At 47.0% G+C, this 24,729-nt stretch overlaps 1 protein-coding gene across 4 annotated transcripts in view; it reads right to left on the bottom strand.

Annotated features, from left to right (window-relative positions):
* The window catches only part of LOC146861186 (neurabin-1-like), a 611,401-nt gene that overhangs the window by 49,073 nt on the left and 537,599 nt on the right, over positions 1–24,729 (bottom strand). For 2 of the 4 annotated variants that reach the window (XM_085645289.1, XM_085645286.1), the window contains exon 16: positions 7,432–7,476. The exons of the other annotated variants lie outside the window; for them this stretch is intronic. In XM_085645289.1, coding sequence (XP_085501415.1) covers positions 7,432–7,476 — 45 coding nt within the window. The remainder of the gene's footprint in view (positions 1–7,431; positions 7,477–24,729) is intronic. 4 annotated transcript variants of the gene reach the window in all.

Genomic DNA, 24,729 nt, shown 5'->3' with positions numbered 1-24,729 from the left:
TAGAAGTCTCCATCAAAAATGAGTTTCCTATCATGACTTTTCGGATACAACCTTTTTTCAAATATGGTAAGATCTCGATAGACCAGAAGTTTAATTGATGGTTGCATCACTCAATGTTATATCCGTCAGTATTCAAAAATCTTGTTAAGACAAATTGCTTTTAGTTTCTCAATTGATCTTATGGCATCTTTATTAAACAGTTCTACTACCCTAACACACCCCTTGAACTTTCACATCAATCAATCAATCAAACAATGACACTTATAGAGCGCGCTACATACCCGTAGGGTCTCAAGGCGCTGGGGGGGGGGGGGGGGGGTGCCGCAACTGCTCGAACAGCCAGGTCTTCAGCTTCTTCCTGAAGGAGAGGTGGTCTTGAGTCAGGCGCAGGTCGGTCGGGAGGGAGTTCCAGGTCTTGGCGGCCAGGTAGGAGAAGGACCTTCCTCCTGTAGTCGCTCTTCGGATGCGGGGGACGGCGGCGAGGGCGTGGTTGGCTGATCGGAGGTGGCGTTTGGGAGCGTAGAAGTTGATCCGGCTGTTGAGGTAGCTCGGGCCTTGGTCGTGTAGGGCTTTGTGTGCGTGGGTGAGGAGGCGGAAGGTGATTCTTTTGTTGACGGGGAGCCAGTGAAGGTCTCTCAGGTGTCCGGTGATGTGGCTGGTTCGTGGGATGTCTAGGATGAGTCTGGCTGAGGCATTCTGGATCCGCTGGAGTCTCTTCTGGATCTTGGCGGTGGTACCGGCGTAGAGGGCGTTGCCGTAGTCCAGTCGGCTGGTGACGAGGGCCTGGGTGACTGTCTTCCTGGTCTCGGTGGGGATCCACCAGAAGATCTTCCGTAGCATGCGTAGGATGTTGAAGCACGCCGAGGAGACGTTGTTGACTTGCCTGGTCATGGAGAGGGAGGAGTCCAGGATGAAGCCCAGGTTGCGTGCATGGTCTGTCGGTTTGGGTGCGGCGCCCAGGGCGGGAGGCCACCAGGAGTCGTCCCAGGCGGAGGGTGAAGAGCCCAGGATGAGGACCTCCGTCTTGTCAGAGTTCAGTTTCAGGCGGCTGGTCGCCATCCACTCGGCTACCTCTTTCATCCCTTCGTGCAGGTTGGCTCTGGCGGAGGCGGGGTCGTTGGTCAGGGAGAGGATCAGCTGGGTGTCGTCGGCGTAGGAGATTATGCTGAGGTTGTGTTTGCGTACGATGGCCGCGAGGGGGCTCATGTAGACGTTGAAGAGGGTGGGGCTCAGAGATGATCCTTGAGGGACGCCGCAGATGACTTCGGAGGCCTCTGACTTGTACGGTGGTAGGCGGACTCTCTGTGTTTTTCCGTCGAGGAAGGAGATGATCCATTCCAGCGCCTTGTCCTGGATTCCGATGTTGCTGAGGCGCTGTACTAGGGTGCGGTGGCAGACCGTGTCGAATGCCGCGGAGAGGTCTAGGAGTATGAGGGCCGCTGTTTCTCCATTGTCCATCAGGGCTCGGATGTCATCGGTGGCGGCGATGAGGGCGGTCTCGGTGCTGTGATTGGCTCGGAAGCCGGACTGTGAGGGGTCGAGGGATCCGTTCGTCTCGAGGAAGGCGGCCATCTGCTTGTTGACGGTCTTCTCGATGACTTTCGCAGGGAACGGGAGGAGCGAGATGGGGCGGTAGTTCTTGAGTTCGGTGGGGTCCGCTGTTGGTTTCTTGAGCAGGGCGGTGAGTTCGGCGTGTTTCCAGCTCTCGGGGAAGGTGGCGGTGTCGAAGGATGTGTTGATGATGTCTCGCAGGTGGGGTGCGATGACAGCGTCGGCCTTGTTGAAGACGTGGTGAGGGCAGGGGTCGGTCGGTCGGTGATCCGGAGTGGATGGAGTTCATCGTGCGGATGGTGTCTTCGGTGCTGATCGGGGTCCAGGCGTGGAGGGTGGTGGTGGGGGGTGGTTGTTCGGTCATGGTGTGCGTTGGTTGGTTGTTGAAGCTGTTGTGTATGTCCGTGATCTTGTTGTGGAAGTATGAAGCGAGGGAGTTACAGAGGTCTTGCGATGGGGTGATGTCGTTGTTTCCTGTGCTGGGGTTGGAAAGCTCTTTCACGATGTTGAAGAGTTCCTTGCAGTTGTGTGCGTTGTTGTCCAACCGGTCCTTGAATGCTGTTTTCTTGGCGGCGCGGATCAGCTGGTGGTGCTTCCGGGTGGCAAGCTTGAAGGAGGTCCTGTTGTCCGGTGTAGGCTCCCTTCTCCAGACTTTCTCGAGGGCTCGGCAGTTCTTCTTGGAGCTCTTGAGTTCGTCGGTGAACCACGGGACTTTCTTGCTGCCGGGTCTGCTGGGCGGGGTCCTCAGAGGGGCGAGTTCGTCCGCGCAGTTGCTGATCCACTTCGAGAGGTTGTCGGCGGCCTGGCTGGGGTTCGCTGAGCTGGCAGGAGGGTGCTGGCTCAGGGAGGTGGCGAGCTGGTCTGCTGTGATCTTGTTCCAGCTTCTGCGGGCGGCCTGTTGCTGGTGGTGGTGGGTCGTCGTTCTCTTGAAGGTGAAGTGGACGCAGCTGTGGTCCGTCCATTGAAGCTCTGTGGCGTGGCTGAAGGCGATGTCTGTGCTGGAAGAGAAGACTGCGTCGAGTGTGTGTCCGGCGAGGTGGGTGGGGGTGGACACCAGTTGTTTGAGTCCAAGATTGGCGAGGTTGTCGAGCAGGGTGCTGGTGTTGCGGTCGTTGTTGTTCTCCAGGTGGAAATTGAGGTCCCCCAGGAGGATGTAGTCAGCGGAGGGGAGGGCATGCGGGCTGACGAAGTCGGCGATGTCCTCGCTGAATTGTGTGCGTGGTCCAGGGGGTCGGTAGATCAGGGTGCCTCTGAGGGTGGTGTTCGGGTTGGTGTGGATCTGGAAATGCAGGTGTTCGGCGCTGGTCAGGGTGTTGTCGGTGTTGGTCGTGAGACGGATGGTGTTCCTGTGGATGATGGCGATGCCTCCTCCCATCTGGTTGGCGTTGCGATCCCTCCGGATGATCTTGTAGCCCTCTGGGATAGCGATGGCGATGTCGATGTCGGGAGCTGAAGAGGCGTTCATCCAGGTCTCCGTGAGGAAGGCCACGTCAGGGGCTGTGGCGTCTAGAAGGTTCCAGAGTTCGATGGCGTGTCTGTGGACGGAGCGGGTGTTGAGCAGGATGCACTTGAGGTGGGTGCTGCTGGTGTTCGACTTGGCGGGTGCTGGAGCGAGGCAGGTCCGGATGCAGGTGAACTTGCAGGCGTGGCAGCTGAAGGGTCCGTGGGTGCGTCGTGGTGTGGCTTGATGGCATTCTGGGAGCCGGCCGGTGTTGAGTGCGATGAGGGTGGCGGCGGAGTACGTCAGGCGGGTCGGTCGGGGTCTTCGGGGGCCAGGGGTCCTGGCGCTGGTCGCGATCCGGTCGCGGACGGTCGCAGACGGGCTTACCTTTGGCGCGCCTTCGGCGCACAATCGGCGCGCCCGCTGCGCGTGACCGCTGCGCGTGACCGCTGCGCGTTCGCACGGTCGCCATTTAAGGCGAAGTGCGCGGGTGGGCGGAGCAGCTGGGAGGCGGGAGCGGGGAGGGTTACAGAAGAGAAAAAAGGGGCGGGGACAGGTGGCGGGAAGGGAGAGCGGAGGGCGGCGAGGTAGGCGGACAACCAGGAAGGAAGACGTAAACACAGGAACAGCAAAATATTTAAAAACAGGCACAAATGGGGGCAAAAAACAGGGAAAAAAACAACACTTGGCAGCAGTAGCAGGAGAGCCGGCAGCCGATCACGGAGCACGCCGGGGGGGGGGGGGGCGTGGTCAGCGGCAGCGGCAGCGAGGCAGCAGGGCAAGGGGCACACGCAGCAGCTGGTGGCCGTGCGGCGCGGGGGTGTCCCACAAGTAAAGGACATAACATCTTTTCCAAGTGAATTGGATTACCATGTACTGGGGAAGTTGGTAACAGAAAAGCAGAGTCACAGTCTAATTGATACTTTGTCTTGGACCACCACTGTAGACTTGACAATGATGAGGAGTATAGTCCTATTCCCCGCTGGCCTCTATGCAGCCACATGGCCTCCCAGATAGGAAATCTGACCACTGCTTGGTCGAGAAACAACTGTTTGTTTGACTCCTCCTTCATTCCACTGCGCAGACCCTGGCATGAAGGACAACTTCTTTGATATGAATGGCCATATGCATCACCAACTGTCTGGGGTCAAAGGAGCTCAAAAAGGAGATCGCTACCTATGAGTCCACATTACCCCATATGTATGAGCCTCATAATCGAAAAGTTCAGTTTTCTGACCTCCTGTGACTCCCCAGTACTACTCCTTAAGAAACCTCATGCCACGTGATTATCAAGAAGCACATTAAGTCTACCCTGGAAAGGGGTACATTGAGGTTCTGATCAAGAGTCAGGGTCGGATCCTTCAGTTTCCTGTGGTCTTACGCCAGCTGACCGCCCTCAGATGGTTCAGGACATCTCGCTCAGCAGCCATATCGTCCAAGATGGGTTGTCAATTTGTCTGCAGGTGAGCACCCTCTGCCACTCGAGCCTATTTATACCTTTATTGCAGTCCCTGCATCTGACAGATTCTTCAACAAGTGTGTCGTCAATAATACCTAGGAGCTGTTTAGCTCTGAGTGATCTTAGAATTGTTCTTTGCGTAGCCAGTGAAAATTGAAGGCGAACAGGTACCACCATTGATGTTTATTTCCTGTGTAGGCAATCAATTGAATACCCAGTTTAAAAGACCTTTGTTGCAACACTGTGGAAGCCAGATCTTTGCCCCAAGAAAGCTTTGCCAGTTTCTTCCCTCTATGTTGCATGATGATCCTTGATTATGAACGTTATTCCTTCGCAACAGTTTTCCATGTCCTTTATATTCATTTGAGGATAAATATTCTGATTTAAAAGCTCATTAAGGACTCTCCACATCAACTGGTGTTTCTCAAATCCTTCAACAGTATTCATAATTTGGTCTACTCAGAGGGACAACAGATCTCCTTTCAACTCCTTGAAGCAGGTCTTAACGTCTATCCACAACGTGCCTACTTACAACTTGCTATCTGGCAAGTGTTGCTGCAAGAAATATTTTGTGATAGCAAAAAAGTCTCTCAGAGTGGACTTGCAGGGAGGTGAATCAGGTGTCGCCAAGCTATGGCCTCCCTTCACCTTTTTAGCCTGCTTTTGTGCCAGCAGGTCCTTCATAGAGAGATAATTTGCTTCTTTTGTTCGACATCATGCACTAACTGGGCGTGGCGCTCTATCAGGGTGAGATTACACCCTCTGGTCCAGTCCACGTGTTCTGTCTTGAGCTTGATTTAGTGCCCATATCTCATCGCAGTCTCTGTAAGCCACATTGTACTAAATCTTGGATTAGTGTCACTTCCTGTTTATCTGGACAATGGCTCAAAATCGGGTGGAGTCAGTGTTTAGCCCTGCCTTTTGCGGGTGTCTCAAAATCCATTTAGGGTCTAAGGAGGAAGTCGGGTGCAGGTCATGTCAGAAGACTTCATACAGATTTCCACAAAACCCATCAGAAGCAATATTCCAGGGGCAAGGAGGGGTGACCCTAGAAGTCCAGACTCCACATTTTGTCACAAGGTCCCTGGCCTGTGTCTGTACAAGGCCCCTTTTGTACTGCCCGCTGACAATAGCAAGGCCCGGACAGAGAGCCATAGTTAGGTGTCTGGCCACCTGTGTAATCACCCTTCAATTTCATTCTCCTGCCTGGACTGAACAGAGTACTTTTGATTGTCTGCAGAATGCATGTATTCTCTGCCACATACCAGAATCAGTACTGCTACTTCTTTGATGTGCAGTGCCTACTTGTGTTGCTGCATGTGCCCGGGACTTTATTAACTCAGGCCCCTGTTTATACGGCCTGCTCTGTGACGACTGCAGCAGGACAGCACAGAGCCTTACCTTCCCCCTGCAAGCGTTAACAACACAACACTGGAGGTTAAATGGGAGCACTTGAGTTGCAGCACCAGCAACATTCCCTGTCGGCCCCACCTCATAGCCTGCTTTTTTATAGTAGTCTCCTGAATTCCACTCTTCTAAAAAATATATAGCCACGGTGAGCCAGGCGAATCATACACACTACGCTCTCTAGAAAAAAACATACATTTGACGAGGAACTACAAATCTTCCAGAAATATGTACAAGCACTACTGTTTCTGCTGGGCACCCTTCTGCCTTCAAACCACTTAAAAGCGCCGAATGGTAACACCCATGTTCACTCAGCTATCCAATTAGGGTTTGTTTGAAAGATTCTGTGCGCACTAGTCAACAAGTCCCGTTTGAATTACTACTGATGGTGAGTGCACTGAAAAACAACATCTCCGAGTAGCAACGACCTTAGTGAACATTTTTGTTTCTATATTAAGTGACATAAATGATCTCTAAAGGACACAGAGCATTGGATCCTTAAATGATATAGGGCCAGATTACTAGTTCCTAGCAATATATCTGTCAACCCCTGTTTACACATGGGTCGGAATTACATGCTTAAAAGGTATTTAAAACATCCAATAGTTATCGGATGTGTTAAATAACAACATTCAGTCAATTTCGGCAGGTTAAACCTTCATAAATTTAAGAGGGGAAAACATACTGTATTTACTCTATCATGTGGCTTTTGGTGCATGAAACGGCAAAATCTGCATGTTATTCCTTCAGAACCCTTAATTGGCATTTATCTCACCCAATAAATAACGTATATAGTGATATTATTTATCAGGGGCGATAAAAAACGCCCTAGTTCATAATCAGGCCCTATGTTGGCACAATTACCATTGTTTATAGTTCAGTCACCATAATAGTGCCAGAGTCTCTAAAAGAGTTGAACAATTCTGTGAAAATGAAGATTAGGGAATGGCACACTGTTTGAGGGAGGCTATGGAAAGTAGATGCTGCCTTATCACCTTTTGCTTGCTTTTCTAAACCTGCCAGGATACTTTATGTCAAAAAGCAAGCAGATATCAACTTTTCAATGGCTGGAAACGCAATGCAGGTCAGACAGCTCTAAGACGGAGCATGAAACAAAGCCCTTCAATTGCTGAAAAAGTTGTAGACTATAAAGACGTTGAAAAGCATCCAGAGTGGCAGAAAGAAATGAAATGAGAGAAAAATGCACACATAGTCAAAGATGCATCACGTGAATAGAATGTAAAAATATAAAAGCAGTGAATACGTTTCGGATCATTAATTCTGAATCTCCACATGAAGCATCAGGTTTTTAAGTAGCTCTCATTCTGAGCCTACCCGGACCTAAGAAATGCACTGCATTTATAAAGGTCTAAATATATAATCATTTGTCAATTTTTCCATCAATGGGGACAATCAAAGGATTCTACGGCAACATTGATTACAAATATACTAATATTAGGGTATGTTTAGCTACACAATTTTTTTTAAGGTTAGCTGATCATAAGGTACAATTGCAAGGGAGGAGTCTAATTAAAGTCTATTAATTAATTGATAAAAGAATGGTATAACATACCAATGTCAAAGAATGCCTGAATAAAGATGGCCAGGTAAGAAAGCTCTGTGCACAAAAATACAAAGTAAAGAAAATGGTTGATGAACAGGTACAAATGGCTCCATGTGCAAACACTAACAGTAATATCTATGCATTCTAAGTTATGTGCATTTTGAAACGCACTAGATGTTATGCTACACAATGTATGCCCTTTCCAAGGTAGGGAAAACTCTGTAGTATGTTACTTACCCTGTAAGCATCTATTCGTAGAGTGTAGAGTTGCAGATTCGCATGCTATGCACACTCCTGCCATCTAGTGTTGGGCCCGGACTCTATTTGTTTTTTCAAAGTCTTTTATGGTCGACGTAAAGATTCGTATCTCCTACTTCTCGGGGCAATGTGCACATTTACCAGCTCCTTTGTTAGACTGTAATGCTTTTTTCCTGCCATAGGGGAAGCGAGGATATAGTTTGCTAAGTAGGCGTTTGCTGTTGAACATGTTTACATTTTTGTGTATATTTGACACCATCTAATACCTGCCAGGGAGGGTGCATGTGAATCTGCAGCACTACATGCTACGAATAGATGCTTACAGGTCAGTAACATACACCATTTACAGCATGTGTTGCCTACAGAGACACATACTATGCATAGACTGTAAGGCAGTACTCGTCTCGCGGTGGTTTTAGGCATCAGATGGTGTATTTGCTTGCAATAATGTGCTTGGAACTGTTTGACCCACTAGAGCTTGTTGTCTGCCATACACATACACAGATTGGTGTTTGGTAAAAGTGTGTGGGTTTGCCCATGTTGCCGCTTTACAAATATCTGTTAGCGGGATATTTCCCAAGAAGGCCATAGAGGCTCACCTTTTAGGTCTCGCCTAGGCAGCGTGCATGCGCTACCCTAGGAGATGACCTTTAGAAATTGGTCTGCTCTTTTCTACACACTCGTGCATGTGGCGGAATTCACCATGCGGGAGCGAGCAGAGGTGCGCTAAGAGGCCATATGTTTTCTAATGAGCTTTCACTTTCCTGCTTGTTCGAGCAGCGGCGCATGCAGGGGCCATCTATTTTTTTTCTAATGACACGCAGGGGCCATCTGTTTACAATTAGAGTGGCTACATCGGCAGATATTAGCATATGAATCCACGGACCTAAACAGATGACGCCATGCCGCTGGAGTTTTGTTTTCTTTTGTTCCTTTTGAAATTCAATTTGTTGCTGTCACGCAATTACCCTCTCCCCTGATCGTTTTAGTTTTGTTTCGCAGTGTTTGTGCAGCCGGGCCTGCTGTTTTGTAAAGTGATCCCCCCCCACCCTACGGTTCCTGAAGGTCATTCGCCGGCAGTCATTCCTATATTAAGAATGCGCGGGCCAGCTCTCGACTGAAGGTAGAATGCATGGAAGGTTTCATATATCAATGGACATAACTCTGGCCTATGTGAAATTTCAGTCACGCATGCAAAATCTCGTGAAACTCACCAAAGTTCCTGAAATTTTGCTTCACATGATTTTTTTTATGTGTTGCAGGTGGACATAAAACGCATTCCTGCCATGTTAAGCCCCATCCGTCCCCCAGCTAGAAGGGTCCATACATGTCTGTTACCAGGGGACCGAGATCTTATCTTGCGCCTGGCCCGAGGGAAGGGGACTATCACACACAAAGGTACCACTATCTAATTTTATCGAGATTTCACACCTTCAGGGCAGTCAGCGAGACGTGAGTTTCTCCCTGCTAAACAAATCCTGATGCAGACCCAGATCCCATACTCGCTACTATACCCCGCCAAGCTCAAGGTCACTCACGATGGTTCCGCACATTTCTTCACGGATGCAAAGTCCGCCCTCAAGTATGCTAAGCCCATTGGAGGGATGAAGTCCAAACAACACTCCCAATCTGTGAATTCCGCTGAGGACCGGCTGAGTGACAATGATTGAAGAGGCTACAGCCCAGATACTTCCCGCGCTGGAGCAGTTATGCTCTGAGATGGGTTGGGGCCCGTAAGACACTTATTGGGTTGGGAGGGTCCCCCCCCCCCACCCCCCCACCCCCCCCCCAGTTTTGTGTGCCAGGTCTCTCTACTGCGGGGGTTTGGATCTCACTTACAATGTTTATGGGCCGGGTTTGGCTGGTTACACAGTGGGCTGAGACCTGTAGGACACTTACTGCTCTGGGCTACACAGCCTGAATACGTTCCCGAACTGCTAGCTATGATGTATTGTGATTCTTTACACTGCTTGTTTTCTTGGCCACCCTGTGTTGACAGGGGTGTACGCTAGTCGTACTGCGCCCCCATGGGAGAGCTCCCTCTTGTTTTCTTCTTTAAGATGTTTGAGACGGTCCTCTACAACCTGATTGGGGTGTTGGAGTGGGTGGAGGGGCGGGGTTTGGTGTTATGATGTTGGCCAGATCATTGCTATACAGTTCGGCTTACCGCCACTGGGTGCCACCACTCATGATATTGTGCTTCGCTCCTACTGGAATGTTATATTCTATTGTGGTAGACATCCTATGACCAGTTTAAATTTGTTAACATGGAACATCCGTGGGTTAAACAACGGCAGGAAATTAAGGCTCATCCATTCATATTTGCTACAACATCACATAGACATATGCATATTACAGGAAACGCATCTCAATGTTGCACCCTCTCCCAGACTGAAGCACAGTAGATGGGGCTCAGTATATTAATCCATTTACTCAAATTACTCCAGGGGAGTGGTCGTGTTGATCAGACGAGGTCTTGAATGGAAGGAAGGTGAACTACAAACTGATTCAGGGGGTAGATACGTCATAATAATAGGCACCCTTTGTGGGATTCCAGTTGTGTTGGTTGCAGTATATGGCCCCAATGTTGACTCCCCTATTTTTTTCAAAATATATGGGCCAGAGTGAGGGCGACCAACTGTGAAACCATTATCTGGGGCGGGGACTTCAATGCAATCCTAAATGACGAACTAGATCGGAAAGGGAACTCTCTCGAACGCTACACCCATTAGCTAGTGCTGCATTGAATGCCACCCTGTTAGGCGGGGACCTGGTGGACATTTTGAGACGTAATCACCCACACACTAAGGAGGGGACGTGTATATCTGAGTATCATAAAGCGTGGTCAAGACAAGACTTCTGGTTGGTGTCACAGGATGTGGCTACATGGACCAGTGAGGTCTCATCTTCCCTGATCCCTATCAGACCACGCGCCATGCCTTCTGTGCCTAGTACTTCCCAATTTTGTTCCACTGATGTTTATGTGGCGGTTACCACAGGATCCCCTCTTAGACGAGGCTTTTAAGGAAGAAATTAGGGGGGATATAACTGACTACTTTACCCTTAACACTGGATCGGTTGATACTGTGGTTTCTTTATGTGAAGCTTTTAAGATTGTAAAAAGGGGTAATTACATCGTCCGAAAGGCTGGGGTGTTGAAGGCCATTCAAGGAACGCCTGCAACCCAAGAAAATCAGATCAAGGAACTGGAAACACGGTTTTATTCCTCTAATGATCCCCAGATGCTACCCCTTTCGAAGGAGAAATTACTTCAATTTGAGGAGGCGGCGAACCGCGAAGTTACATTTTTGGGGAAACCTGCCCAGGCTAGAAGATATGGGGAGGGGGACAGGCTGGGGAGAACTCTGGTGGCGATGAATCGCGCTCCAAGGTTCACAGCTTACGTAACTGAGCTCAAAGGTGCACAACAGTCTGTCGTTAGAGGCCAGAGAGACATCCTAGACGAGTTTTCCCGTTTTTATTCTGAACTATACACTACTACACAAGAATCTAATCCAGAGGGCCTGTTGAATTTGACTCCTATAGACCGCTGTCATTAATAAACGTGGATGTGAAAATATTGACGAAGCTGATTGCAAATCGGCTGCAGCCTCTACTTCCACTGATCGCTTGCCCAGATCAATCTGGATTCAACCCGGGGAGATCTACCACTCAACCTCAGAACCCTATATTCAGTACTGCACTATTTACACCCAGATGTGCAAGCTGCTGCAGTATTCCTAGACGCTACAAAGGCGTTTGATACGTTTGAGTGGAAGTATTTATTTGTAATTCTGAGTCATATGCGGATCAGTCCGCGGTTTATTCATCTGATACGGCTGCTATACACTCAGCCAACGGCCTGGATCAGGGTGAACGGGCTTCTGTCACTACCGTTTGGTATCTCGCGAGGTACAAGGCAGGGACGCCCATTATCTCCTCTACTATTCGCGATAGCGATAGAGCTGTTCGCAGCACGCATTAGGCAGCATCACACCGCCAAAGGGATTGGGTTTAATGCTCGGAGCCTTTTAATTTCACTGTATGCTGATGATGTCACACTGTACGTGACTGACACGGCGTCGAACCTTGATCCATTACTTTGGGAATTTATTAGATTTGGTGGCCTTTCTAGCATCTCAATTAACTGGGCCAAATCAGTTATTTTTCTTTTAACAACCTCCACTACACAGGCGGACGAGCCAGTGAAATATCTGGGAATATGGCTCAGTAGAAATATGCAAGACATATGGGACATGAACTACGGGCTCGCATTTAACATGGTTGGAAGTGAAAGTCACTGCGTGGGCTAAGCTTCCGCTTTCCCTAGCCGGGAAAATAGCATTGGTCAAGATGATGGTTCTGCTGAAATTTCTTTTGTCAACATTCCGATTCCCCTTATGCAGGCCTTTTTGAAATGTCTCGGATCCCTTCTGATCTCATTGGTCTGGGCAGGAGGGTAGGCACGAGTCTCAAGGGACCTATTGACATCCCTCTGCGTCAGGGTGAATTGGGAGCCCCAGATATGCAATTGTATGCATGGAGCGCTCAGGCTCAGTTTCTACACCACTGGGTACATCCGACCCCTTTTCAACCCTATGTGGCTGTGGAGACGGATGCTGCGGCACCGGTCCCCCTGCAGGTCGCTTTATACCAGACTTACAGGCATCCTAGAGATGGCATTGACACAGTAGAGACCTTGCGGTGGGCGTGGAATGAGTTACGAAGGAGAGCTGGCAGCCCTATTCTCTATGCCCAGTCCATACCCCTGGCACACAAACCTATGCTGCCCAATATGGGCGAGGGTATCAGCAAGGACTTAGCATAAAAAAATGTGCCTCCGTACTTTTGCAGGCCTCTATCCAGCGGAGACGTTTCAGCCACCGACGGCCTCATTGGAGGGCCAGACTTTGTCTTTTTCTGAACTCTTCTTATACTACAAACTCCGAGCTGCGTGGCAGTCTCTACATGCCACTTTCCAGTACTCCCCGCCAATCCGGAATGCGTTGGAAAACGTGCTCCAATCAGATTCACCTCGCAGACTCTTTACCCGGATATATAATCACATGCAAACGTCTGCCCCCTTGACACAGCCACGAGCGTTCCAGGCAAGGAATGAAGAACATTCAACCTCCACTCACGTAGGAACAGTGGAATTGCTGCTGCCAACTCACGGCATTGTCCCCCAACTATAAACTTCGCCTAATTCACGTTAAGTTCTTGCATAGATTTTATAGGCCACCCTCCAGTTTGCATCGCATGGGACTGAAAGATAACGAAAGCTGCTGGAGATGCTGTTTTGCTCCCGCTACTTTTTTACATATAGCATGGAGTTGCCCACGGCTGGCATTATACGGGTCCAACATATTTACTGCGATTCACCAGATAATTGGTACGCTCGGGGATCCCAACCCCATGCACACACTTTACTTCTAGTTGCTAAGCGCCAGGTAGCCATGCACTGGGGGCGAAAAGGGATTCCCTATAAAAACGACTGGATTGCCTTCATCATCCAGGCCCAGGGACATTTGGGAACCTTTTGTTGTGTGGGCCACAGAGCGTCGGGAGGCTGCTGGAGATACGACGATGGACTCTGGGTCTTTATGAGCAAACACAAGCAGCCTGGGGGAGGTCGGAGACTGGGGGACGGCTGTTTCTTGGGAAGAACTATGCAGTTATCTGCCGCTGTGTCTAATTACTTGTGCACAACCTAGAGGGTTCTTAAACTGTCCTTTAGATCCTGGCAGTAGCTGTTTTTTATGATAGGATGTATTTACTTTCTTTCATGTACTGAGCAGAGGATCGAGCATGCATGAAATGACATTTGTAATTGATAAGGAAGGCAAATGTCGATTTAACTATGTACCGATTAGCAACTGGCTTGCTGTTTGTAATGTTTGTAGCATTGTTTTAAAATGCCAATAAATACATTAATATATATTTATGTCCTCCATGTGCCGTCACATGCCTGGAAGCATGGACAGCAACTGAGTCCCTATCAGTCGATGAAAGCGTGTCAAAGAGGAAGTTCTGTTCTAGAGACTCTATGAAGTTGTTCCCCATGATAGGTAGCTGCACTGGCAACTGCTTATTGGTAAGCACTGGCATCTTCAGGTGGGGAAGGTCGTGTGGGGTAAAGATTTGGGTTATGAGTGACGGGGTCTGTGTCATTAAGGATCTGGGTCCCCCAATGGTTCTCCTAAATCCCCGTGGGTGAAATTGGAGGTGTATTATCTAGAGGGTCCTGATGGGAAGAAGGAGAAAATGGTGGCAGAGGAGGTGGTTGAGGATGATGTGCAGGGCTGGTAGCCTTGTCTTTTGTCTAATTTTATGAAGGTACAGGAATGCCCAAGCCTTCTTGAAGTGTTACCTGCCTCTCAGGAGGAAGAGAGGTTATTATTCGCCCTGTGTCTCCATTGAATTTGGATTTTCTCTGTTTAATGTCCATCTTTTAAAGAACTGGCTTTACTTGGGACAAAGAGACCGAAGAATGCTTTGAGGGCTTCGGTTGGTTGCAGAATCGAGGCTTTGGACGATTTTCCTCGTACTGAAAGAGATTAAGGCAGCTGCCATGTCGGTCCCGAAGGCTTAGCAGAGACTGAAGAATGCGCTAGATCCGAGGAGGTTGGTGCCGAAGCCATAGGCTTAGCTTTAACTGAGGTTTTCGGTGCTGGGCCCAAAGGCACGGCATCCGAAATATCTTTTAGAATCTAACCATGGCCAGATGGCAGTGGCAGTCGGACTACCTCTAGAAGTGGAAGGGGCAAGTGTTTGAAACTCTTTAGTTGGAGCAGTGTCTGGGGCAACAGTACTCATGCCCTGCCTGAGAAGCAGGGTGTATTTGAGTTCTTCCTCCACATCTGAGCCAGAAATCATTGATAGAGAACCGCCCTTCCGCCCCTCATCCACTGGCTCTTCATGGGCGTGCGCCTCACAGAAAATGTCCGGTGTGTCGTTTCCGGTATGGCGAAACATTTACAGTTAAAGTGCCTTTTGATCGCGAAGAGTCTTCTTGGATCAGAAAGACTTTCAGGTGTCGCAGTAAGCCTCTCGGTCGTCTGGTGGCAGGCAGAGGTTCAACACCTGGTCTTGACAGGTGTGTGGATATTGTGTGACACTGTAGGCAATATCAAAAAGGTGTTAATTCTATCAGGAACACATCATCCGTAAGGACGATGCATGTGGAAGAGTAGGCGCCCCGAAAGGCGATCGGCCGATGTTAGACCAGACGACTATTATCGAGCAGCAGCGGATTACAAAAACACAATAGAGATGCACTATACTGTCGAAGGCAGGCTAGGACCGAAGACTCTTACACGGAGGAGAGGCACACACATTCAAATCGGACGGTGGAGAGAAACAGAGTAGGAGTCACTACCTCACGACTCGAAATACTTCTTAGAAGAAAAACAAGTTGCACAACTCTGAACCCAATAATAGATGGCAGGAGTACGCAGATCATGTGTATCTACAGCCACACATGCCATCGAACATACGGTTCTTCAATAGTTAGTGCATGTATTTTACTAACTTCTTAGGGATGTAATTGCAACAAGGAAAGCCACTTTCCATGTTAGAAACTGAAATTTGCATTTATGCATATGTTCAAATGGTGTGGACATCAACTGTGTTAACACAAAGTTTATGTTCCATGATAGTACAGGAGGAATATGTGGTGTAATTACTCTTTTGTCTCTCTGTAAATGCTTTTATTACTAATAAGCAAAAAAGAAAAAAAAAGATTGATGTCTTCTGCTTTGCAAACATGCAGCGACTGCTGCTAAATGCAGTCTTATAGAATTGTATGCTAGATGTGATTTTTGAAGATGTAACAGGTAACATACCAGTTGCAGTTCAGATGGAGAGCAAGGGTTTATATTGTTTGCAGCACAATATTGAACAAAGTGTTTCCATACTGCTACATAACATGCCCTGGTGGTTGGTCTCCTGCCTTTTTTTAAAATGTCCATACATTTTAGTGGCAATTGTAAGAACCCAAATTCTACGATCTCAAAAGCCAGATTGCAAGGTTGAGTTGTTGTACATTCGGGTGCCTAACTCTGCCCTTGCTGCGAGTGAGAAGATCTGGAATGTTGGGAAGCTTCTTGTGATGTACTTGGGATAAATCCGGTAGTGTTGTGTACCATGGTTGATATGCACACAGAGTTATGAGCATCATTTTTAGTGATGTCGGTCTGAGTTTCCTGACCAGATAAGGAATGAGTAGGAGAGGTGCAAAAGCGTATGCAAATATCCCTTACCAGTTCATCTATAGAGCATTACCTTTGAATCACTGATGTGGGTGCCTGTATGCAAAGCTTGGATTTTGTGTTTTCTGCAGTGGCAAAAGAGATCTATTGATGGTGTCCCCACCATTGGAGGTATGCTTGTAGGACTTGAGTGTGAACTTCCCATTCATGGACTTGTTGCTTCCTGCTTAGAAGATCTGCTAGCGAGTTGTCCACCCCTTTTATGTATTGTGCCAGGAGGTGGATTTTGAACCGGACGGCCCATTTCCATATGAGTTGTGCTAGTTGAGACAGCTGCAAAGAATGGGTCTCCCACTGTTCCTGGATGTAGTACATCGCAGTAATATGGTCTATGCACAGAAAAACATTTCCCCTTAATGTTGGGTAGAAATGGTTTGACAGCCATTTGTATATCTAGTAGTTCTAAAACAAAGATGTGAATTGTCTGTTGTGCAGGCCAGTGACCCTGTACTGTAATGTCCTCCATGTGAGCAACCTGATCCAGGAGTGATGCATCTGTAGTATTTGTCACTTGCGGGATTGGATCTTTGAAGGCTCTTCCCTTGTGTGTGTTGTATATTCTGCCATTTTAGTGCCTAATGGGCCTTGGATGAAATCAACACTAGATCCGCTTTACTGCCCCCTGCTTGTGACCACTGTGATGCTAAGCAGTCCTGTAGGGGTCGCATTTGTAGTTCTGCATGTGGAATTATTGCTATGCAAGAAGCCATCACACCTAGAAGACTGTCCTATTTTCACTGTGAGGCAACAATATGGCTGAAAAAGAGCCAGTTGTTCTGGAGATTGAACACCTTCTGTGGACTGGGATAAGCTTTTCCTGTGATCGAAGTAAGGCTCCCAGATAATGTTGTATTCAGAGAATGAGTAAATGGGATTTTGTTGCAGTTATTGTAAATCGCAATCTATGTGGGTGATAGTGGTGTAGGTGACATGTGGACATTTCGGTTTGCTGGAACTCTTGATTAGCACGGCTGGGGGAGTTTGGGAAGTCACACTTTCGAGGTAGAACCAATCTCCCTTTGTGGGTGCTCCTCTACCTTTGCCTCTTGATTTAAAACCACCCCAGTAATATCCTTTCCCTGATGGCTGGTGATATTGTAGCTGCCATCATTGGTAACTTGGGGTCGGCCCCTCTTCCTTGGTACCTCAGAAAGGGCTGGTGTTTTTGCATAGTGGACTGCAAGGCTCCCATTGATTGAGCTGTCACTGTGTAATTTTTTATTTTTTTAAGTTGCTTGCCAACTTCTGGACCACACAGATGCTCACCATCTAATGGTGTGTTTATAATGTTTTATTGCACTTCTGGTTTAAACTCTGATATGTGAAGTCATACATGCTGAAATAGCATCACCGAGGAATTAATGCCTTTTGCAGCTGTGTCTGCACTATGTAGAGCACATCGTATTGTTGCATTCGATATTTGCCTTCCTTCTGCAACCAGATCATGCCCTTTTTTCTTAAAATGCTCAGGGAGACGCTGTAATAGTTCCCACATTTCATCCCATGCAGCTCTATCATAGCATGACAGGAGGCCAGAGGAATTTACACTTCACCAGTAATTGGCATGTCCTGTCGCAACCTTTTTTCCTGCAGCGTAAATGCGCTTACTCTCCTTGTCAGGAGGTGGGGGCACCGCCAGTGCTTTGTGATGCTGCTTTTTTTACGCGCTGTAGTCACAACTAAGGAGACTGAAGTAGGGAGTCCTCTGATGCATTGATGGTCAGAAGTTGAAGGCCAGTGCTTTCTTTCAATTCTGGGTGTAAATACCATTAATTTGCATGGTCTTAAAAAATTTCTTTAGATATTTTCAGCATTGCGCCCATCATTGGTACATACTGAACTGAGAGTTCCGTTCTGGATAATGTTTCTACTGAAAACCTGTTTACATTGGCAATTTGTGATATTCTGCTGCCCTTTGTATCACACTACGAGTAGGTATCAGATGGAGATGCTATAGCTGGGATAGGCGGTTCTATGTCAGTGTCTGGAAAGACCAAATCAGTCATCCCACGTGTCTGGGCTATGTTGTGTGTCTCCCTCAGAGCCAGAGTATTAAGTCTGATGCTCAGAGCCTTCTCCTCCCTCCACTTCCTTAGTGGGTGAGGTTGACCTTGTGTGTAGCGAAAGTGGTCTACTTAATGGCATTCGGCTTGTGGCCTTATGGCCAGTCTTTTTGTTAGTGGAGGTGGAACATCCAAATTATGACTGTCTTTTGGAAGTCTCCTTATGACGCAGCTTCTGCATTAATTCATGAAGGCCTTCAAAAACATTGTTTTTTCCCCTCCTCCTGCAGTATTGTTTTTTGCGGTGTGTTTGCCTGTTTCTCTGGCACTTGTTGTCGAGGAAGGGGTTATTGTCTTTGGTGGTGTCTGAATCAAAGTTTTCTTTTGCGTGGAAGAGTGACCATGTTCCTTTTTCTCTGTCAGAGTTGAGGAGTGTGCATGAAGAACAAGTTACTTACCTTTGGTAACGCTTTTTCTGGTGGATACAGTATCTGTCTGTGGATTCCTCACCTTTTGAATACCCCCGTGCCAGTATTCCGTGGAAATTCTTTCCTAGCTCTCCCACGGCTCCGCTTGCGACTCTGTATGACGTCATCGGAGCCATAAGAGGACCTCGTTGGCGTGCTGACGTCAGTTCCACCAAGGCAAACTAGCAGACCAACACATTTTCACATGTATACATTTATTTATTTAAAGGTTTTGTAGAGCGCGTAGTAACCCTAGAGCATCCCAGCGCTAAACCTGAAATTCCGAGGATATCACCAGTGGGGGAGTTTTATGGATGAGGAAAGAGGAGGGTCTTCAGTGATTTTCTAAACTGAAGAAGATTGGGTTCTAATCTCAATAGTTTTGGGAGGTTGTTCCAGCGTTTGGCCGTGTGGACCGAGAAGCGGCGGCCACCGGTCCTGGCTTTTTTGACTCTGGGGACTGTGATGAGATTTTCTCCACTGGACCGGAGGGCCCTTTCTGCTTTGTAAGGGATAATGAATTCCTTGAGGAGGGGAGGGCCATTGTTGTTCAGGGTTTTGTGGGCCAGACAGAGAGCCTTAAAGGCCACTCTTTCTCTGACTGGGAGCCAATGGAGAGACTCGAGGGCTGGTTTAGCAGATGATCTTGCTGGTGTACCAGTCAGAAGGCGCGCGGCGGCATTTTGGACTTTCTGCAAGGTGTTGAGCGTGGCTTCGGGAGCTCCCAAGTAAATAGCATTGCAGTAGTCTAGTCTCGCCAGAATGAGGCCCTGAATGAGAAGTTTCTTGGCGTTCGCTGGGAGCAACGGGAAGACCTTTCTGCAGGCTCTAAGGAGTCCGAAGCATGTTCCTGCAGTTTTTGTTGCCTGCGTTCTAAAGCTTAGGTCGTTATCGATCCAAACGCCTAGGCTTTTTACATCTTCCTTAGCGGTGGGGGGATTGCCCAGGCAGTCGGGCCAGAGGTGAGGCGGCAGGGAGGGTCCTTTGTGGCCGAGCATCAGTATCTCGGTCTTTGAGCCGTTTAATTTTAGTGATGAGAGGTTCATCCAGCGGTGGACTTCAGTGAGACAGCTATGAAGGTCCGAGGGGGCATGGTGGGGGTGTGAGAGGGTAACCACCAGCTGGGTATTGTCCGCGTAGTTGATTATTGATACGCCGAACGGGTTAACCAGTTTATCCAGTGGGGCCATGTAAACGTTAAATAACGTAGGGCTCAAAGATTTATTTATTTATTTATTTATTTATTTTTGCGATTTTTAAAGCGCTACAATTACCCGTGGGTGTCTCGGCGCTGGGAGCTATAAATGTAACCAATGTGAGAGTTTGGGCAGTTTTAGAATGGTTTAGGAACAGTCTTTACTTTGGGAAAACAGCCATGTTTTTATCTGCTTTCTAAAGGTAATCAACGTAGGACTGGATTTTATGTTAAGAGGAAGGGAGTTCCACAGTCTTGCAGCTGCAACAGTAAAGCATCTGTCTCCCCAGTTGACTTTCCTTGTTCTGGGTATATGGAGCAGATGAGCAGTGTTGGAGCGAAGCGTTCTGGAGGTTGATAAAGGCTTGAGTGACGTCCTAAGAAATTTAGGTCCCGTGTTGTTTACTGCCTTGTAGACGATACAAAGGGCCTTAAATTTCGTCCGACTCCTGACCGGAAGCCAATGCAACTCGTCCAAGTATCTAGAGACAGAACTAAATTTTGGAATGCCTAGTAGAACTCTGGCTGAGGCGTTTTGTATTGTTTGTAATTTGGAAATGATTTTTTTATTTGCATTGAGGAAGAGGGCGTTGCAATAGTCGATGCGTGAAAACACCAGTGTGGAGATTAATGTTTTTCCTGTGGATGTGGGAAGATATGGGAGAAGTTTCTTTATTTTCCTTAGTATGTTAAATGATGATGAGGCTATGGTGTTCACATGGTGATGAAAAGAAAGTTTGTCATCAAATGTTACTCCCAAGTTTCTTACTTTACTGACTGGTTGGGGTGGGGTCCCCAGTTCTTCCGGCCACCATAAAGGAGACCACAGAGGCTCAATCTTACCGAAAAGCATGACCTCCGTCTTAGATGAATTAAGTTTTAAACAGTTGGAGGCCATCCAACTGCTGATAGCCCGCATGCCATCCTTGAAGTTTGCTGCTATCTGAGAACCGTTTTTGTGTATGGATAGTACCAGCTGGGTGTCGTCGGCATAAGTTGTTAAGTTGATGTTGTAGGCTTTTATTACCCTCGCTAAGTCCGAAACATAGATGTTGAAAAGAGTCGGACTTAGCGAGGAACCCTGCGGAACTCCACAAGGGTGGCTAAAAGAGGGGGAGGTAAAAGTGCCTAACTTAACTGCCTGCTTGCGGTCCGCCAGGAATGAAGTGATGAGATCTCTGGCTTTGTGTTTAATACCGATGGCCTCGACCCGGCCGATCAAAGTAGAGTGATCGACCGTGTCGAAGGCCGCCGATAGATCTAGCAAAATCAAGACAGCCTGTCCTCCACTATCCATAGCGGTTCTTATTTCATCTGCAGCCTTAATCAAGGCAGTTTCTGTTCCATGTCCTTGTCGGAATCCAAACTGAGTATCATCCAATAAGTTGTTATTTTGGATGTAGTCAGACAGTTGTTTGTTCATGACTGATTCAATGATTTTGGCTGGAAACGGCAGAGATGCAATAGGGCGATAGCTAGATGGTAATGAAGGGTCAAGTGATGGTTTTTTTACAAGTGGTTTGATTATGGTGTTTTTCCAAATGGATGGGTATAGACCTGTTGAAAACATAATGTTACAGATGTGTGTCAGTGGAGTTGTGATAGTGTCTGGAATAGTATTGAATATAGAAGGATGACATGGGTCCAGTGGGGAACCCGATTTGATTGACAGAATTAGTTTATGGATATTGTGCGACTGTATTTTGGTGAATTCCGTGAGTGCTATGGGGTTCACGTTCAGTTGAGTGTTGGATGATTCAGTTAGGTTCAGGTTTGGGGAGAAGTCCTTAAATATGGAAGTGACCTTTTCAGAGAAGAAGTCAGCCAAAGTGTTGCAGAAAGTTTGAGATGTTTCAGTGGGTGGATTAGATGGTTCAGCAAGATGGTTCACGACTTCGAACAGTTTCTTCATGCTACAATTGGCTTGATTTATTTGGGTAGTATAATAAGTGTTTTTCTCTGTAGCTATGTTCTGCTTATAGTTATGGAGTGCTGCTGTGTATGTGGTTTTATCTGAAGCGTTATAGTGTTTGCGCCAATGGCGCTCAAGATTACGGCAATATTGTCGCTGTAGTCTAAGTTGTTCGGTGAACCAAGGGGCCGAAGGGGTCTTCCTGATGTGCTTGACTGTTCTAGATGGAACTAGTGTAGAGAAAGCCTTGTCAAGCGTGGAGGTATATCTCGTGGCTGCCAAGTTGGGATCAGTTTCTGTGTCTATATCCAAAAAGGCCTCAGTGAGAGTCTGTTCAAGCTGAATGTAATCCAAACTTTTCCAGTCTCTAGTGGTTAGGTGGGAATTCAGGGCTGTTCTTTTAGTAGCCGGTGTTGTGGTTTTAATATCAAATAAAATGGCAAAGTGATCAGACCATGTTAAAGGCAATATTTGGTTAATGGTGATGTATGGGTTATTGGTAAAAATACCATCAAGTGTGTGTCCCGCTTTGTGTGTTGGAACCGTTATCAATTGTTTCAGTTCCACAGTATAAAGATCATTGATGAGCTGATCAGTGTCTTTGTCGGTGTGGGATTCTAGATAAAAATTGAAATCACCCAATATGGTGAAATATTTGTGCTCCACAGCTAGTTCACTGAGTTGATGAAGTTGTGAGAGGAATGTTGTACGGGAGCCTGGGGGTCGATATAGAAGGGCACCTGTGAGTGTTTGGTTGGTAGTGAGTGTCACGGTAAATGCAAGTGCCTCACAGCTCGTGTGTTTTAAATCAATGGCTTTAATGCGGAGGCTGTTATGATGTAGTATTGCTATCCCTCCACCTTTGCGCGCTGAGGTACGGTCCTGCCTATAGACACAATAATCTTCTGGATGAGCCCTGCGGTACTCCACAGCGGAGGGGGATAACGGGTGAGCGGTAGACTTTGCATGTTTAACAATGGCTGCCATTCTATGACTGATGGAAGTCCTATGTTCATTTCAATGATGTGTAAAGTATTTATGTTTACCTAACGCGCACGCCGATCACAATTGACAAAGGCGGCAGCCGAAACGCGTTTTGTCGTGAGGTTTGTCCTTTAATAAAGTGAGGACACTGTTCCCGTGAGTGCTGGTATTTTGTTTTGGGACACACACACACACACACACACACACACACACACACACACACACCCCTTTAAGTTTATGCATAACAATGACCTGAATAGTTTAAAATATTTTGTAGTGGCGAATGTACCCAAATTACGACGTGGGGGGGAATAGGGAAAAAAGATTAAGACAACTGGAATCCAAAATGATTGTAGAATTAGATAGTAAGACCCCTAATGGTTTAAATAACACAGATGAGATGTATCATTTTCTGTAAATAACATAATAACACACATTTGGTCTTACTCACGTTACAGGATGTCTTGGGAACAACTGTTAGTTATTTTTTTGAAGTGTCGGTATATAGCTTTTTGATCTTTTAGTATAGGCAAATGTGATTTCTCTTCCACTTCCCATACACACATAGAAACATCAGATGGTTTTAGTCCGGTTTCAGCCCGAATTTTAACTTCGTTGAATAAGGGTTTTAACCGTCTTTTACCTTGATGTTTTTAGCTGTGTATATGCATATAATTTATTATTTATTATATATTTCCTTATTGCACTAGCACTTTATGGCGATCCAAGTAAGGATCAGATAGTTAGCACGTTTATTCAGGTGTGAAACACTGCATAGTTTTGTCTGTCAATATAAGATTCGGATGAGCAGTAAAAAAACAGCATTTAGGCTGATATAGGAAACATGTTTGGACGGGTGTACGATCATAAGAGTAATATATCTCTGACCAATTGAATCTTTGCATTGATTTTTATTTCAAAAAATCTTTTGCTTAGTTAACCATGTATACAATAATTAAAAAACGTTTTTTTATATAAATTTTATAAAAATTCTATTTATTAATATATTTATAGGCTTTTAGGACAATTTTATGTATTATTAGCACTGTTTGGTCGTAACATGGAATGAATCGGTCACCTTATAAGCATTTAAGCAGTTATGAGTAACCACATGTTGAGAAAACAGACCTATCGCAACATTAACTTTTTGCAGTGTTTCATCTATTTTCCAAGTCTATGCACCATGTGGTGTCAGCACTTTAATCACTGTGAAGTATTTAAAAATGATGACGAACGTGTTTCAAACTGACTTGTGAGCAAGGGCTTCCGAAGCCCGAAACGCGTCGGGTTCGAGGTTCAGAAAAATCAAGAACTCCATTTAACCTCATTTCGCTGGGTTCGCGTCTCTGTTCGCCATTGCTGTGGAGGTGCAGAGAAATCATCGCTTTTCTACATACACACACACACACACACACACACACACACACACACACACACACACACACACACACACACACACACACACACACACACACACACACACACACACACAATGCATAACCAATAAAAGCATGGAAAAGGAGCAACAGACCAAGCATTTCCCACTATTAAAACATAAGCATGCTTAAGACATTAAAAAAAACATTCATGTCAAACAGTTAAAGCATTTTTTGGTAGAAACAGGTGGACAACGGGGAGGCGGGTGGGACAGTGAGGAATCCACAGGCAGATACTGTATCCACCGGGAAAAAGCGTTACCGAAGGTAAGTAACTTGTTCTTTTGATGGATACCTCTGCCTGTGGATTTCCCACCTTTTGAATAGAATCCCAAAGCCGTACCTCTCCCGGAGGAGGGTGTCTACCTGACTAGACCAAAAAATCTTGCAAAATAGAACGAGCAAAATGACCATCCCTCCTAACCTCCGAATCCAAGCAGTAATGCTTTACAAAAGTATGGAGGGAGGCCCAAGTTGCTGCGTTACAAATATCAACAACAGACACCTCTAGCCATAGCAGAAGAAGAGGACTTCGCTCTGGTGGAATGAGCTCCAATACCTTCAGGAGGGTCCTTCTTGGCCAAGGCGTAGCAAATCTTGATGCACAAGATGATCCACCTGGAGAGTCCGCTTGTGCACAGCCTTGCCTTTCATTCGCCCAGCGTAGCCCACAAAGAGCTGATTGTCCAGTCTCGGATCTCTTTTTCTGTCCAAATAAAAGCGGACAGCTCTCTTAGGGTCCAAACGAAGCCTCTCCTCCTTGGAAGGGTGAGGGGGGAGGA

This window comes from Triturus cristatus, chromosome 3_1 (genome assembly GCF_964204655.1).
Source record: "Triturus cristatus chromosome 3_1, aTriCri1.1, whole genome shotgun sequence".
NCBI classification, from domain to species: Eukaryota; Metazoa; Chordata; class Amphibia; order Caudata; family Salamandridae; genus Triturus; species Triturus cristatus.
Note: the sequence above shows the minus strand (reverse complement) of the source record. Positions and strands in the feature narration are given on the sequence as shown.